We start from the raw sequence: 18008 nt of genomic DNA, 5'->3' as shown, positions 1-18008 counted from the left end.
AAAGCTGAAATAAATAATTCTCTCTACTATTATTCTGACATTTCACATTCTTAAAATAAAGTGGTGATCCTAACTGACCTAAGAAAGGGATTTTTACTAGGATTAAATGTCAGGAATTGTAAAAAAACTGAGTTGAAATATATTTGGCTAAGGTGTATGTAAACCTCAGACTTCAACTGTAGGCCTAGAAAAACCCTAAAGTGATAGGCTATAATCTCAGATAGTGACAGCAGATCCCGTAGGCCTATTTCTATCATGGCCGACAACAACCCGATAAAGAAATCAGGCCTAAGCCTAACTCCACATCCCCAGCAACATCCCCCTGCACTGTCTATGTCCGATGTAGGCCTGTAAAACTAACGTGGACAGGCTCCAATCTCAGTGGCACGCAGATCCCCATTTCTTGAAACACAGGGGCCCAAGACAACATCCCCAGCAGACAACCTAGGGCCTCCCTCCACATCATCACTATCGTGGCTAACAAGGATGTCATCCGGCCTGACGCATTTATTCGGAGCTGTAAAAGTTTTAGCTGGTGCTCTAAACCTTCAGCACCGTGTCTGTCTGTGTGAGAGAGAGTACAGTGCTAACTCAGGTAAAGGACGAAGAGACAAGCAGCAGGTGAGGACAGGCTCATAAACTAATGGGAGTGTTGTAAAAAGATACTCCTCCGTATTACCACCTGGCTTCTGGACAATGAAATGCAGTCTACGTCCCAATTGGCACCCTATTCCCTATAAAGTGCACTACTTTTGACCCAAGCATATATAGTGCACTAGACCTATATAGGCAATAGGGTGCCATTTGGGATGCAGCCATGGTGAGATATAGTGCAGGTGACTGGGGAGTGAACGGTACAGTAAGGACCCTGTCAACTCCCCCTAGCCCGGCATCTCAAAGTCACCGCAGAGAGAGGTGGTCGGCTTCTTAAACTGATTGCATTATAAATTCCCCTACTTCTTATAAATGATCCTACTTCTCTCGTTAAGTTTTTAACAACGTACAATATTCTAATTTCAGAAGACACATTTCAAAACCAACTTATTAAAACTTTTCCCTAAAGTCTCTTAAGTGTGTGTGATGCCAGCTTTTTAATGAGGTTGAGTAAAAATAAAATGTTTCAGTGCCTAAAATGCCAGTTGTGAGGCAGGGATTATGAGGAAGCCCCCAGATCTCTATATTGGTTGTGATTTGGTTCATGGAGAGTTCACAGTCATAGTCTTTGTCCTACTGTGGGAAGCCAAGTTCTGCCTGGCTACCACTGAACCACACTGTAATCTAGTGAGTCATAATACCACTGTTAAGGCTTCCGCATGCTTCCAAGCCGAAACAATTCGGAAGAGTTTGTGCATATATTATGATGACATTTTGTGACGTTTTGGTTCGTTTTGGACTTCGGTAAGGGTCCTTGCGGCTGTGCGGGCACACAAAAACATATCTTGAGGCAAGCCGAAGTCGGTAGCCGAAGTCTATTTCCCTTTGTCTGTGATTGGTCAACAGTAGGGATTCTTCAATAAAGTCTTTGTTGCCATTCAATGAGAGATGACTGGTTTTCATGCAAACTTTTTCATTGAGAGATACTACACCAAACATCTTAGTTAGATGTAAAACTGCGCGACTAAGATCTGCTCTGCAAAAATGTCTAAATGAATGACATTTCTAGAGTAATCTTAGACTCATTCCGACTATTTTGAGGAAGTGTATATATACGGCGTCTCAAAATGGACAAACAGTACTATTGCCGCTTTTTTCTCGTTTTTCAAGCGAAGGTCTTTTAAGGGAGTATGTGAGCACACTCGTTCGGTTAGGCGCCAGCCGAATTTAAGCATGCTGACGCCTTTAGACACACTTTCCTAAGAGGCTCATCAGCCACTGAGTACCACTGATTACGGCATACGTTCACTGGGGAAAAAGTCAATCTTTGGTAGCCGGAGGCCTTTCAAGTCTGGATTCCTCCAATTTGAGGCAGATAAAGTCAAAAGCACACAAACACACAACAAGCAACTCAAGTTGGTACTCTACAGCAGTTAGCTACTTCAGAGTAGCCTTAACATATTACTGGCCTGGACAGGCAAAAACAACTGGTATTGGTGACCAAACACCTGACTTTGTGTGTTAAGTAATTACGCACAAAGAAATTAGCAATCAGAAGAGGGAGACAACTGGCACTTGAGGGCTTGCCTGGTGAGACCTGCCATAGTAGAGCAGCATTAGGCCTAGGGCATCGCCATGAGCAACATCATCATCACAGTAGTTGTCATTTAGACTCTGGTCTCAAATTAACACAGAGGTCTGTGAAATACTGTACCACACCAAACAGAAACTTGAGCTACCATAGTGGTTCAACTCTCCAAAATGGAGATGCTGTTGATGTTTTTGGGGGGTTGAGTGTCTTATGCTCCAACTCTACCTTCCACTCTCCAGGGGGGTATTCATCATTGGATGATCTCGTCTTAAGAGACAACGTAACTAGCCATCTGGTGCTTTACCTGGAAATTCTACTCTTGACTAAACCCTGAGCCTATTTCCTAGAAAACCAATTTTCATACACAATGGAGAAATACCTCAGAAATTCCATTCCCCGTACAGATTCTACAAAATGTCAAAATTGATTTCAATTGAATTAGACGCACATTTTGAGTTCTGACGTCAACTATTAACTACAGAATGTCGTGGCTGCGATGGTAAGCCTATAATATTGGGAAATTGCTGTGTAACAGGATTGTCAGCTGTAACTGTGGTGTGACAGGCAGCAGTAACAGGGAGAGAGAGAGGCAAAGACAGGCAGAGAGAGAGAGAGAGAGAGGCATGAGAGAGTGCGAGGCGTAAGATGAGAGAGGCAGAGAGTGCGAGGCGTAAGAAGAGAGAGGCAGAGAGTGCGAGGCGTAAGAAGAGAGAGGCAGAGAGTGAGAGGCGTAAGAAGAGAGAGGCAGAGAGTGAGAGGCGTAAGAAGAGAGAGGCAGAGAGTGAGAGGCGTAAGAAGAGAGAGACAGAGAGTGAGAGGCGTAAGAAGAGAGAGGCAGAGAGTGAGAGGCGTAAGAAGAGAGAGGCAGAGAGTGAGAGGCGTAAGAAGAGAGAGGCAGAGAGTGAGAGGCGTAAGAAGAGAGAGGCAGAGAGTGAGAGGCGTAAGAAGAGAGAGGCAGAGAGTGAGAGGCGTAAGAAGAGAGAGGCAGAGAGTGAGAGGCGTAAGAAGAGAGAGGCAGAGAGTGAGAGGCGTAAGAAGAGAGAGGCAGAGAGTGAGAGGCGTAAGAAGAGAGAGGCAGAGAGTGAGAGGCGTAAGAAGAGAGAGGCAGAGAGTGAGAGGCGTAAGAAGAGAGAGGCAGAGAGTGAGAGGCGTAAGAAGAGAGAGGCAGAGAGTGAGAGGCGTAAGAAGAGAGAGGCAGAGAGTGAGAGGCGTAAGAAGAGAGAGGCAGAGAGTGAGAGGCGTAAGAAGAGAGTGGCAGAGAGACGAGAAGTAGCAGCAGCATTTAGAGGCTGCAGCAAGAGAGGAGATGAGTTCCATAGACCAGCAGCTCCCCCAACTGTAACAGGCAGAGAGAGGCAGATGGAGAGAGACCCAGCAGAAAGAGAAGAGGTAGAGAGAGAGAGACTAACAACAAGAGGAAGAAAGAGGGAACGCAAAAGAAAGAAGAGAGAAGGGGAAGAGAGTAAAATGGGAGTGTATATGTGTGTAGGGGGGTTCAGTGTCCAGGGAAGATTGCCAGGGATGACGTGAGGGAACGGAGGGAGGAGAGAGAGAGAGAAAGTCAAAGCAAGGCCTAATCAGAGGAAAGAGCATCGCCATGGAAACGTCTATGTTGCCGCCATCAGAGAGGGAGGTAATTGGCTGATGCTCGCCGCTCTTAAGTCTCTCAAAATAACCAACTGTAAAAGCTGACCCTGTGACTGGGGAAATCCAGCTCACACAACTACACAGTGGTATCTATGCTATGGTTTCTGAAAACACTCATTAAAAAAGCAGAAGGACAGGGATAAAATATACACGGTTTCAAATGGTGCAGGTCAAATGTTTCAGTCAGAAACAAGCCTAACTTTCCTCTTTCAAAGTGGTTATATTTTATCACAAAAAAAAGGAGGTTAGATTAAGATCATGATTCATGTCTGTGTATGGAAAGGCAGCCTGTTTGTCATGGGCCTATATTCCACAACTTTTGACCAGGTGCCATTTCAGGCACAGCCCATGTACAGTATCATTTAAAGTTATCAATCATTGCTTAACTAGACCCCTGCCTGAGGCCAGGGATGTTCAGCTGGGTAAACTACAAAACAGGATCAATGAGTTAGCCAGCTAACTTTGATAAGAAAGCTAACCTTAGATATGCGTTTTAAGCTGTTGAGTCAATTAGTCCAGGGGTTACCAACCTTTTTTTCCCCAGGGCCCCCTTTTTCATGTTTGAAAAATGTCATGCACTCCCAGCTTTTTTTTTTCTTTTTTTTTTTAGAGATAGCCTTTATTAAATATACCACCAGCTTGATTTTGTTGAATTTGAGGGACCTAGTTTTGAAGCTAATTTAATGCAATTCTATGTAGTTTAACAAGACGCATGATTTAATTTAGGTAGGCTATATCCTTTTTTTTTAGGTAGGCATTATAATTATAATGGATAAGAAAAATAAAGTGCAGACCAGATTTCCCCAAAAAAAATTTTTGCCACGAAATATGTTTAATGATCATTTATATTAACCCTCAATTTAACTATACATATTCTGTTTTACAGAAAGTGAATAGATCAATTGATAGCGACAGAGTCACACATTGTATAACATTACTTCCCAAGCAAAGTCAATTTGTTTTTACTCCTCCACTTCAGAAGGTCGTAGCTCAGCTTCTGAATGTCAGAGACAAACCAAAATATATTCCCATGTGCATCAGAGTCAAGTTTTCCTCGGGCAAATCAAGGAATGTAACACACAAAACCACAAAACATTGGTGCCCCCTAGGTTGGGAACCCCTGAATTAGACCAAGCCCACCCATTTCAAGCTTACATTTCGAAAACAAAAACAAAATATTTAGGCAAGTTAGCTGGCTAACTCATGGACTCTGCTTTGTAGTATACCCCTCTGGTTCAGCTGAAACCTAGCCTGGGGACTTATTTGATCTATTTTAAATTCTAACTTTGCATTCAACCTATTATGTAAAACACAGGGTTCATACACATTTTGACAGATGGAATTTCATGACTTTTCCATGACTCCATTACTTTTAACCGAATTTCCAAGACCAACCATTGGCGGCGTCTCTATGTAGGTATACATTACTTATTTTATTTTATTTAGTAGACGCTCTTATCCAGAGTGAATTACAGTAGTGAGTGCATACATGTTCATACTTTTTTCGTACCCACAACCTGGCGTTGCAAGCGCCATGCTCTACCAACTGAGCCACGAGGGACTACAAAAAAGTTTGCATTCATGTGGTATCGATACTGGGAGGCTGATCTCTGATCACATGTAGCCTACTGTCATTGTGCACTTAACCCCACACAAAGTAAAATACCTGTAAGCCAACTGTATAAAACACATGTTCAACACTTCTGGAAAGCTACTGGGTGTGCAGGCTTTTGATCTAGCCCTACTCAAACGTCAGAGTCAGTTTATCAAGGTCAGGTTGAGCAGCTCATTTCTAAAATGGGGTTTGTTAGAGGGGGACTGGAACAAAAGCCTACACACCCAATAGCTCTCCTGGAGGATGGTTGACCACCCTTGATGAAAACATCGTAACATTTTATAAAACAATTCACTCATTCAATATGTGAGGCACCGACTCATTGTTGGGAAAAAGCCAAAATGAAACGACAATCTGATTTAGGTTGTTTTGGATACTTTAAACCCTTTACTTTATTGTAATGTAAAAATATTGTATGATTACTTAAGGAAAATAATACATTTTCAAGGTTTTTCTATATTAGCCAGCATGACCAATTTGAAAATGCTACCTCCAACTTCCCTGACCTGAGAAGTGTCTCAGCTGACTTGGCCCATTCAAGATAACGTGCAACAGATCCATGAAATCAGACTGGTTTAGACACAGAATAATTAGCTAGCTAGTTAGTAATGTAGTAGTATAAAGTTTTCATTTACAATCAACAATGTAGTTATGAATAGAAGTGGCACCTTGTGTTGGGGACAATAAAAGGCCACTCTAAAATGTGCAGTTTTGTCACACAACACAAAGCCACGTCTCAAGTTGAGGGAGCGTGCAATTGGCATGCTGACTACAGGAATGTCTACCTGAGCTGTTGCCAGATTATTTAATGTTAATTTCACTACCATAAGCCGCCTCTCCAATGTTGTTTTAGAGAATCTGGCAGTACGTCCAACGCCTCACAACCGCAGACCACGTGTAACCACGCCAGCCCAGGACCTCCACATCCGGCTTTTTCACCTGCGGGATCGTCTGAGAACAGCCACCCGGACAGCTGATGAAACTGAGGAGTATTTCTGTCTGTAATAAAGCCCTTTTGTGGAGATTTTTTTTTCCTGATTGGCTGAGCCTGGCTCCCCAGTGGGTGAGCCTATGCCCTCCCAGGCCCACCCATGGCTGTGCCCCTGCACAGTCATGTGAAATCCATAGATTAGGGCCTAATGAATTTATTTCAATTGACTGATTTCCTTATATGAACTGTAACTCAGTAAAATCTTTTAAATTGGTGCGTTTATATTTTTGTTCAGTATATACAGTGCCTTCGGAAGGTATTCAGACCCCTTCACTTTTTCCACATTTTGTTACATTACAGCCTTATTCTAAAATACACACAATATCCCATAATGACAAAGCAACAGGTTTTTATACATCTTTGCTAATTTATAAAAAAAACTAAAAACAGAAATATCACATTTACATAAGTATTCAGACCATTTACTCAGTACTTTGTTGAAACACCTTTGGTAGCGATTACAGCAGAGTCTTCTTGTGTATGACACTACAAGCTTGCCTAAAACCTGTATTTGGGGAGTTTCTCCCATTCTTCTCTGCAGATCCTCTCAAGCTCTGTCAGGTTGGATGGGGAGCGTCGCTGCACAGCTGTTTTCAGGTCTCTCCAGAGATGTTCGATCGGTTCAAGTCCGGGCTCGGGCTGGGCCACTCAAGGACATTCAGAGACTTGTCCCAAAGCCACTCCTGCGTTGTCTTGGCTATGTGCTTAGGGTCGTTGTCCTGTTGGAAAGTGAACCTTCACCCCAGTCTGAGGTCCTGAGTGCTCTAGAGCAGGTTTTCATCAAGGATCTCTCTGTACTTTGCTCCGTTCATCTTTGCCTCGATCCTGACTGGTCTCCCAGTCCCTGCCGCTGAAAAACATCCCCACAGCATGATGCTGCCACCACCTTGCTTCACCGTAGTGATGGTACGAGGTTTCCTCCAGACGTGACACTTGGCATTCAGGCCAAAAAGTTCAATCTTGGTTTCATGAGACCAGACAATCTTGTTTATAATGGTCTGAGAGTCTTTAGGTGCCTTTTAGCAAACTCCAAGCAGGCTGTCATGTGCCTTTTACTGAGGAGTGGCTTCCGTCTGGCCAGTCTACCATAAAGGGCTGATTGGTGGAGTGCTGCAGAGATGGTTGTCCTTCTGGATGGTTCTCCCATCTCCACAGAGGAACTCTGGAGCTCTGTCAGAGTGACAATAAAGTTGTAGAAACATCTCAAGGACGATCAATGGAAACAGGAGGCATCTGAGCTTAATTTCGAGTCTGATAGCAAAGGGTCTGAATACTTATTTACATAAGGTATTTCTGTTTTTAATTATGGGGTAGTGTGTGTAGATTGCTGAGGAAATTGTTTTATTTAATCCATTTTAGAATAAGGCTGTAACGTAACTAAATGTGGAAAAAGTCAAGGGGTCTGAATACTTTCCGAAGGCACTGTATATCAAAGATCAAACGACTGTTAGGCTACAAATCTTTTTATACAGCTGAAGCAAGTCACACACATTTTTTTCAGGAAATATATATTTTCTAGTTCAGTCATATTTATCTTAGGTGTTTACTTTGCAGGCTGACTAGCACCTATTACGTTGCAATGCCACATAATCCAAAATAAATGTTACATCTAATCTCTTTTCCAAAAATTACTGTAACGCGATTTACAAATGATAATTTTGATTCCCTTGATTGAACAGAATTCCAACTATTACAATGGCGAAGTGAATTGTTTGTTTCGCCAAAAATAATTGTTTAAATGAATTAGGGCTGTCCCTGACAAAAAAATATTGTTCAACCGAGAGTCGTCTGTTCTTTCAACCAATCGATTGGTCGAGAGTTAAGATATATCAACTACTGTATTAACTTGGTCCAGCCCGAAGCTTGTGCTAGCAAACTTGTAAGGTTGTATAATATATTCTGGGTCCTCAGTGTTTCCTGCGCCAGTGAGCTCTGGAGAGACAGACAGCGGTAGGCTATTTTGCGCAAGGGATAGGAAGTAATCAGGTAGACCTATTTTATGACGTTTCCACCGGATCAGGACATTTTTTTCCCCCTTTCATGCTAAGTAGTAATAGAAAGGAAGAGAGCTGGAAAGATTTTTCAAATAGGCTACGTTGAGGAATTATTGCCATTCTCAATGGATGTAAAAACAGACTTAGTTTAGTTGCTGTTTGAGGCAAAGAAAACATTAATATGAGAAGCTCCACAGTGCTTGTGAGTTAAGACTATCAGAAATATTATCAGATCCCCAAATGGGCACACTTATAGGCCTACATTTGCGCGCAGGCAAGGTAGACTAGTCCTACTTCTATATGTGTAATCAGGTGTGTGTCCTTACTGAAGATTGACAGCAGCACTCCAAACAAAAGAAAATGAATACATTTACAACTCATAAATGGAATGAAATAAACCCAAACTATTTTCTCACAAGTGTAGCCTAGGTTCTGCGCTCTGCAAGCAATGTGTCCACTCCTACAATGCCAAAGGTAAGACTGTAATAATAATATATTGAATGCATTAACAGAAATTACGTAACCAAACAAGCATTGTAGATTCGAAATTATGTGAATTTACTACTGGTGATACTGGTGAGCCATTCCCACGGCCTCCACAATGGATTAGTCCTCTCAGACAGGCGTGAATCAGACAGGTGTCTCATGTGACACATATTCTTTTAGATAAATATATTTGCCACTTCTCCGTTTAAAAAATCTGTCGACCAACAGCCTCCCGACCAAACAATCGACCAGTCGACTAAATGAGAGAGAGATAGAGACAGCCAAAGGGAGAGAGAGGGGAGACTGAGGTAAAACTAAAGATGAGAGAGGATTTGAATGAGAGCCAGTCATATTCTCGCTCTCAGTGATGATAAATGGGTTTTGCCTGCTCTTGCCATGATCTATGTGGCCTAGCGCTGTGAAGCCTGCTCTGTTCCGCTCTGTCAGATGCCTACCTCTGCCAGGTTCACTGCTCTGTCTGGAGAAACCCAGAAACCCTGACATAGACAGACTGCACTAATGCTCAAAATCAAAAAACACACCCACCCACAAACACAGATGGCTGATGATTGTTTGAATTAGATACAAAAACTGTAAATATTGCATCTGGAAAAACTAAAGTACCTGAATGTCACAAATATTTTGTAAAGAAAATTAAGAACTGGGAATGACAAGAAAAAGAGTGATTCATTTTTTAGGCCTAAGGGTTTGAGCCTTGCTCCAGCCCATGCCTCATCTTCTAATTGTTAAACAGGTGAGAGCAGAGAGTGGAGTAGTCAGCCAGTTGTTCACACACACACACCTCTGGAGACAAATCCCAACATGGAGGGCTAGACCCACAAATGAGGCTGCAATCCATCAGGCTGAAGAAAGAAAGAATGAAGCGCACGCACACACCTTCCCCGACACACACACACACACTTCCCCCAACATCAAGGACAAGAGTCAGAGCTGTCGTTCTACACTAGAGGGCAGCGTCTCCCCCGATAGATAGCTGTGTGATTGAGAGAGGGATGAGTAGGTGAGGTGTGAGTGAGAAAGAGCGACAGAGCGAGAGCAATGGAGGTTTGAGCGAGCGTTGTTGGTGGTGAAAGGACTGATCAATGGCTATGTAGTGCTACAGATGCTGTGATGTCACAGAGAGGAGACCAAGGCAAAAACCAACCTCAACCACAGGACAACACAACCATCCATCTCTGTCACTCACTCCCTCTAGGCTCTCTCTTTCTCTCTGTCAATCCATCCGTCTCCCTCACCCGATCTCCCTCTCCCTCGCTGTCTGTTTTGCCCTCTATCCCTCCCCGTCTCTTAATAATGGCCTCTGAATTAAGTTAATAGTTCATTGCTGGCACCATGTGTCTGGCTAGTCAGTTTGGATATGTAATAAAGCAGCGACAACTCCATTTAAAAAGCAGGTCCTGACTGCTGTAATCACTGTTGACAGGCTTAGAATCACTGATTGTACCCTGCTGCCCGACCCGGCCTCCACCCCTCTCTCTCTCTCTCTCTGTCATCCTCCTCCCCAGGACTCTAGAATAATACACAGATGACAGATGTAGACATGTACTGGTATATGGATGGCTTTAAATCCTCTTATAACCTCACAAGATGGTGCCGCACTGGATTGCTGCAGTTTTGAAAGCTTCGACCCAACTTTGCTATTTTGTTGTTTATTTTTACTCTATTTTCAAGAAATGTATCCTCTATTATTTCTTATAACCGACAAGAACTCTTGAACATCAGATCAGCAGTTACTTACCCCAATTCCAGTTCTACTTCGACTCATCTGCCCTGGGCTCTCTCTGTAATTCCAACCCAATTTTCGGGCTACCCGAAGGGGAAACGCCAGCGTTACAGAGGCAAGAGAGGGGGGATCCTGGTGAGATTAACGCAAAGGGAAAACCGGCTACCCCTTCCCTCCATTCTACTGGCTAATGTACAGTCACTTGATAATAAGATGGATGACCTCCGATCGCAGATTTACTACCAACAGGACTCTCGGCCCTTACAAAAATGTACCATGCTACCACTATGAAACTTTCATTCATACTATGGTACTACTATGATACTTTCACTTATACCATGGTATAGTCTGAATCATGGAAATGTACCACGGTTTTAGCTTTGAAGTATGATGGTACGGCCATGATCCTAAATAATACCCTGGTATTGCCTTATTTATACCATGGTATTGATGTGGATAATGGAAATGGCATGGTTTTAAACTGCATTAAACATTCAACCATGGTAATGCACAATTATGATAAATGGTACCAAAAATGATCATATGGTACCTCCTTTATTAATTGTGTGTTATCGTAGTATAATGCTTTTAATAAATTAACCACCCAAGGTCAAAAGAGGTTGGTTGGCATTATATTGATTAATTTATATAAAAGTATGGGCAAGTTTCTGATAAACTCAGAGGCAGGCTACTATTGTTGGGCCTAGTTGGTCTGTAACATCAAAGAAAAAGACAAACAGTTGCTGTGAAAATGGGGAAATACTTTCTGTATTAATAGTACAGTTTTTCTGCTCATGTTTGGGTTCCCCGTGTTGCCAACCTGAAATGTGGGAGAATGTAAGATATATGGTAGCCTAATCTTTGGCATTTTGTAATCATTTACAGTATTTAAAGTCAAGGGGTGTTGTGCTTGTTTCGGTCCACAGAGGGAGCCGCTCGCTGTAGTGGTTGCTTCTTGCGCTAGACTGCCTAGTCAGTGAGAGAGCCAACTGAAAACTGAAGCGAACCACCAGATAAACAAAATATTTTTTAAACATTACCATCACGGTGAGCGAGTTATAAAGCATTGGATATGAAACACCAAGTTAAGCGGAGTGTAATGATATAGCTAATTGTTATTTTTTGATGATGTTTTGATAGTTTAATTAATTTATAAAAGTCTGTTAGCATAGAAGCTAACGTTAGCTCCAGTCAAGCTAGCCTGTCGTAGTCATGGCGACAGGACCAACGAACAATCACACAGAGTGTAAACAAAGGGAAACTTCAATTCAGCCATAAGAGCTTTAGTGAGGTCGGGCACTGATGTTGGGCGATTAGGCCTGGCTCGGAGTCAGCATTCCAATTCCTCCCAAAGGTGTTCGATGGGGTTGAGGTCAGGGCTCTGTGCAGACCAGTCAAGTTCTTCCACACCGATCTCAACAAACCATTTCTGTACGGAACTCGCTTCGTGCAATGGGGAATTGTCATGCTGAAACAGGAAAGGGCCTTCCACAAACTGTTGCCACAAAGTTGGAAGCACAGAATCATCTAGAATTTCATTGTATGCTGTAAGATTTCCCATCACTGGAACTAAGGGCCTAGACCGAACCATGAAAAACAGCCCCAGACCATTATTCCTCCTTTACCAAACTTGACAGTTGACACTATACATTCGGGTAGGTAGCGTTCACCTAGCATCCACCAAACCCAGATTTGTCTGTTGGACTGCTAGATGGTAAAGCATGATTCATCACTCCAGAGAATGCGTTTCCACTGCTCCAGAGTCCAATGGCAGCAAGCTTTACACCACTCCAGCCAACACTTGTCATTGCGAATAGTGATCTTAGGCTTGCCATTAATTTTTTTCATTGTACTACCATGGTACATTTTTGTAAAGGGGAACTGCAATATTCTTTGCTTTTCAGAAACATGTCTCTCGGACAAGATACCCCCCACGGCTATCCAACTCGATGGATTCTCCATTTACCGGGCGGACAGGACAGAGGAGTCGGGGAAATCGAGGGGGGGAGGGGTTTGCCTCTTCATCAAGTCCAACTGGTGTGCTGATTCCAGCCCGGTGGAAGTGTCGACCCACCATTCACCAGTCTTGGAATACCTGATGGTCAAATATGCCAACCCTTCTACCTCCCAAGGGAGTTTTCAGCTGTTATTGTGACTGCTGTATACATTCCACCTCAGGACAATAAAAAGAACAAGTTGGCCCTTAACTAATTGTACAAGGCAATAAACAAGCAGGAACACCTACACCCAGAGGCTGCCTTTGTGGTTGCCGGCGATTTTAATTTGGCGTCACTAAGACACGTGATGCCCAACTTCCATCAACACGTCTCAAACGCCACTTTGGGCGATAAAGTCCTAGACCACTGCTATTCTACCAACAAGCAAGCATAGAAGGCCCTCCCTCGTAAGCCATTTTTCAAATCAGATCACGACTCTGTACTCTTGCTTCCTGTTTACAAGCAGAAGCTGAAACATGAAGTACCTCCTTTGAGAAATGGTCACCAGAATCAGAGGTTATGCTACAGGACTGCTTTGCTAGCGCTGATTGGAATATGTTTCAAGACTCCGATAACATTGATGAGCTAACCACCTCTGTCATCGGCTTCATTAGAAAATGCATCGGTGACGTTGTACCCACGGTGAGGGTTCGCTGCTTCCCCAATCAAAAGCACTGGATTAACACAGAGGTTGCCGCTAAACTAAAGAGCAGGGCTACCACACACAGAGCTATCGTAGACAACCCTGATGTTATGGCCGAAGACAGGAATAAGTACAAGAAAGCCCGCTACGACCTCCGCAGAATGATCAAATGAGAAAAAGGACAATATAGGAAAAAGATGGAGTCATATTACACAGGCTCCGACACCCGCCGCATGTGGCAGGGGCTACAGTCCATTATGGATAACAAAGGACGACCCAAACGTAATCTGCCCAACGATGCCTCTCTACCAGACGAACTCAATGCATTTCATGCATGCTTTGACAAAAACAACATCGAGCCTGGTGTGAGGGCCATCACCGACCCAGAGGATTGGGTGATCTCGCTCTCTGAGGCTGACGGGAGAAGGGTCTTTAATCAGGTCAACACCCGCAAGGCCGCGGGCCCCGGCGGTATTCCAGGGCGCGTTCTCAGAGCATCTGCAGAACAGCTGGCAGGCACATTCACAGTAATTTTCAACCTCTCCTTGTCCCAGTCTGTAATCCCCACATTTTAAAATGACCACCATCATTCCTGTTCCTAAGAACTCTAAGGCTTCATGCCACAATGACTACCGCCCTGTAGCACTCACTTCTGTATTCATGCTTTGAGAGGCTGGTTATGGCACATATTAACTCCATCATCTCAGCCACCCTAGACCCACTCCAATTAGCATACCGCCCCAACAGATCCATAGACGATGCAATCTCAATTGCACTCCACACTGCCCTCACCTACCTAGATAAGAGGAATACCTCTGTGAGAATGCTGTTCATTGACTACAGCTCAGCGTTCAACACCATTGTCCCCTCCAAGCTTAGGACTCTGGGTCTGAACACCTCACTCTGCAACTGGATCCTGGACTTCCTGACGGACCAACCCCAGGTGGTGAGGGTAGGCAACATCACCTCTGCCACGCTCACCCATAACACAGGGGTGTGTGCATAGACCCCTCCTGTACTCCCTGTTCACCCACGACTGTGTGGCCAAACATTACTAACACCATTATCAAGTTTGCTGAAAACACGACGGTGGTAGGTCTGAACACCGGCGATGATGAGTCAGCCTACAGGGAGGAGGTCAGTGACCTGGCAGTGTGATGCCAGAGCAACAACCTCTCCCACAACGTCAGCAAGACCAAGGAGCTGATCATGGACTACAGGAAACCGGGGGGTGAGCACGCCCCCATCCACATCGACGGGGCGGCAGTGGAGCAGGTAGACAGCTTCAAGTTCCTCTGTGCCCAAATCACTAAAGATTTCAAATGGTCCAAACACACACTCACAGTCGTGAAGAAGGCACGACAGTGCCTCTTCCCCCTCATGAGGTTGAAAAAGTCTGGCATGGGCCCTCAAATCCTCAAAAGGTTTTACAGCTGTACCATTGAGAGCATCTTGACTGGCTGCACCACTGCTTGGTATGGCAATAGCACCGCCCTCGATCACATGGCTCTACAGAGGGTTGTGTGGACAGCCCAGTACATTACTGGGACCGAGCTCCTTGCCATCCAGGACCTCTATACCAGGCAGTATGAATAGTACGCCCGGGAAATCGTCAAAGACTCCAACCACCCAAGTCTGACACCAACAGGCTCCTGAACAGCTTCTCTCCCTAAGCAATACGACTGATAAATAGCTACACGGACTATCTGAGTTAACCTTGTATCTATATTGACCTTTTATTTAAATCTTCCACTGTCTCTATGCACACTCACAGGGCCCTACACACTAACTCACACACAAACACTCACTGCTCATTCACACATAATATGCACATACATTTATACTGACTCTACACACCCGCACACCCACTCACAAACAAGCTGCTGCTACTCTGTTTATCTTATATCCTGTTGCCTAGTCACCTTACCCCTACAAATATCTACCTCCATCACTCCAGTATCCCTGCACATGTAAATATGGTATTGGAACTTACTTTTTAAATATTTCCTTTACATAGTGTGCTTACTTTGTGTATTTCATATTTCCTCTTCTTATTTCTTGTGTGTTTTTTTCTAGTAATATATTGTTATTGATTATTGCATTGTTGGGTTTTGAACAACCGCTTAAAACTTGAAGAAAAAAAAAAAACCTCGCCACAGGTTGTGTATCAACTGAGTCCCTTCTTTGGTCATGAGTTGTCCCGGTTACATGTGTCTATTGAAAATGGAATGGGTGGCTAAAAAGGTGAACCTGTTATGGTCTTTGCCTTTCAAATCGGACGTCGTCTTCTTTGACATTCAGCACCTCACTTACCCCACTCCTACTCCCTCATATGTCTCGGCACGACCCTGAACCACCTCATGACTTATAGCTCACCTCAGGTTGTATAGACCAGACAGACAGTCAGTGACACTAAGCCTCACAAAATGATACAGCCACTGGGCTGAATCAGCGCTATCACAATGACTCAAACAATAGCATTGACTCCCTCACAGGTATAACCTCACTAAGACACCTTCACCTCTGGCTCAGGCACAACGACGGAAGCTGGAATCATTGAGGCGGAACAGACCACACACACACACAATCACACAGCACAATCAAAGGATATTCAGAGCATTACAAAAGCCGACTGCAGGGAAAATCATCAAGGGTACAAAAGGGCTAAGAGCGAGTCTAACAACACTTACACACATGCGCGCGCACACACACCTGAGCAGCTCCAATGCAACTCATTACCAATCTGCCCCCACGCCTTTCCAGGACGGAGCTGATAAGACAGACAGATGCTGCAGGATTTGGGGACTGACAAAGAACAAGACCTTGAAACTTACAGGAGAACAAGTGGGAGTCAAAGCGTGAATAGAATCCTTCAAATCGCCCATTGAACTTTAAATCCTCCATAGAATAGCCGGTAGAAGTTGAAAGCATAACCCATAAAACTTTACAATCGGCCATACAAATGCCCATAGAAGAACTATACCAAAGCTACTGCTGTTACATCATTATGGCCTTGGATCACAAGTTAAAGCACCATCTAATCTCAAAGGAGTCCAGTAGAAGTAAAGCTATAGAGCGAGCAAGTAAAAACTAAAAGCATCATTTGAGTCTCTTGGATTATGCACGGTGGCCACTGGCCAGATGGCAGAGTTTAGTTCCCCATCAGCTATTCATATGGCGTCGTTAGAACAACACCGCAGATGTTTCACTGCCTGTTTTCTCAGATGGAGTTCATTACCACAGAGCTGTGAACTGTGTTTTCAATTTTTTTTAAAGAGGATGTCTTTATTTTAGCAAGGTGAGACAGGGAAGTGTTGTAACCCACAGCAATGATACAGGGTCAGATATCTTTCCCACTAAATGGTTTAGTTCAGGATTGGGGTGCACCTATGTGGTTGAGTGGTAACATTCCTACACAAATCACATATCAGAGCTTCAAAAGGTTGTGGGTTCAATGATCCCTACGACCACCATTCCTACAGGCGTCTGATCTTAGATCTGTAATTAATATCCAGCAACATACCAAGGTCAGTGTTGGGTCCAGCCAGAACCTGTTTGAACTTGTCCAGGCGGGAGGCCTCTCTCTCTGTCATGACTGGGGTCCCGGAGGTGTTCTGGTCAGCCATACGAGCCACCATGGGGATGGTGGGCCGGTGGGGCAGGGACTGCTGTCTGTGGAGCGACACTCTCTCTCCGGCCGCATCTGGGTAAACAGAGAGAGGGGAGAGGTACTGAGAACAATTAACACGCAGACACACACACACACAGATGCACACACTTGGTCACACGCAAAAACACACAGACAAACACGCACACCTGTTGCAAGCACCTTTCCTCCGAGCACACCCATTGAATACACACATCACACAAACGACACACAAACACTGTGTAACCCAACCACCTTTCTCCACTCCAGCAACAGCAAACCCCCATTACAGACAATTACAGGGCAGAGTAGAGGTTGTTCGCAGCAGCAGAAGGTAGAGGACAGTGGAGGACACCCAGAGAGGGTGTAGAGTGCTGCAGGGCTGCGGTCAGGCCACTCTCTGTCTGTCTGTCTGTCCATTAGCAGAGAGCAGCCTGGGTGCTGATGCCTAATGATAGCCTTGCAGTGGGCCATTATCTAATGTAGGACCAGGCAGCTGGGTCCACAGACAGACCACAGCAGCAGACAACAACACATCAGTAGGCAGGGAGGAAGAGAAGAGAGAGCGTGGAGGGAGGGGAGTGCCAGGTTAGACAGACGGGAGAGGAGAGAAGGGGCTAGAGAGGAGCTACCAGACAGACACAACAAGATTATAGTGATGTGACTAAAGGAAAATGAACACCAAGGTTGCAAAGGGGAGTGTGTGAGTGCTATCACTTCGTGCAGGCAAAGAACAAGAAGAGAGGGGGTAGCTATACAGGCACTGCATTATCACCATGATTGATCATTTACCCAAACACTACAGTAGACTCAATAATAGAGAGCAGAACAATGAGAAACAATATGTGGTCTCACCCAGCAGGAAGTGGAGAGTGTGAGCAGGGGGCAGTGTGTCTGTGTGCGTCGGACGTGCGTGTCTGTCTTCGTGTGTGTGTGCGCGTGTGTACTGAACAACACAGATGAATGGAGCAGACACGAGACAGTATCTGCTCTGCCAGTGTCTCCTCCATGGAGATAACTACTGGGGTTTGGGCTGCTACAGGCTGCTGTCTTATCTCCG

At 44.4% G+C, this 18008-nt stretch overlaps 1 protein-coding gene across 2 annotated transcripts in view; it reads right to left on the bottom strand.

Moving 5' to 3' along the window:
* The window catches only part of LOC311146855 (TBC1 domain family member 22B-like), a 187766-nt gene that overhangs the window by 157749 nt on the left and 12009 nt on the right, over positions 1-18008 (bottom strand). For both annotated transcript variants that reach the window (XM_084183462.1, XM_084183461.1), the window contains exon 5: positions 16826-17005. In XM_084183462.1, the coding sequence (XP_084039588.1) occupies positions 16826-17005 (180 nt within the window). The remainder of the gene's footprint in view (positions 1-16825; positions 17006-18008) is intronic.

This window comes from Coregonus lavaretus (genome assembly GCF_964263955.1).
Source record: "Coregonus lavaretus genome assembly, chromosome: 19".
Classification (NCBI taxonomy): Eukaryota; Metazoa; Chordata; class Actinopteri; order Salmoniformes; family Salmonidae; genus Coregonus; species Coregonus lavaretus.
The sequence above is the reverse complement of the archived record's forward strand: the minus strand, read 5'-3'. Positions and strand labels throughout refer to the sequence as shown.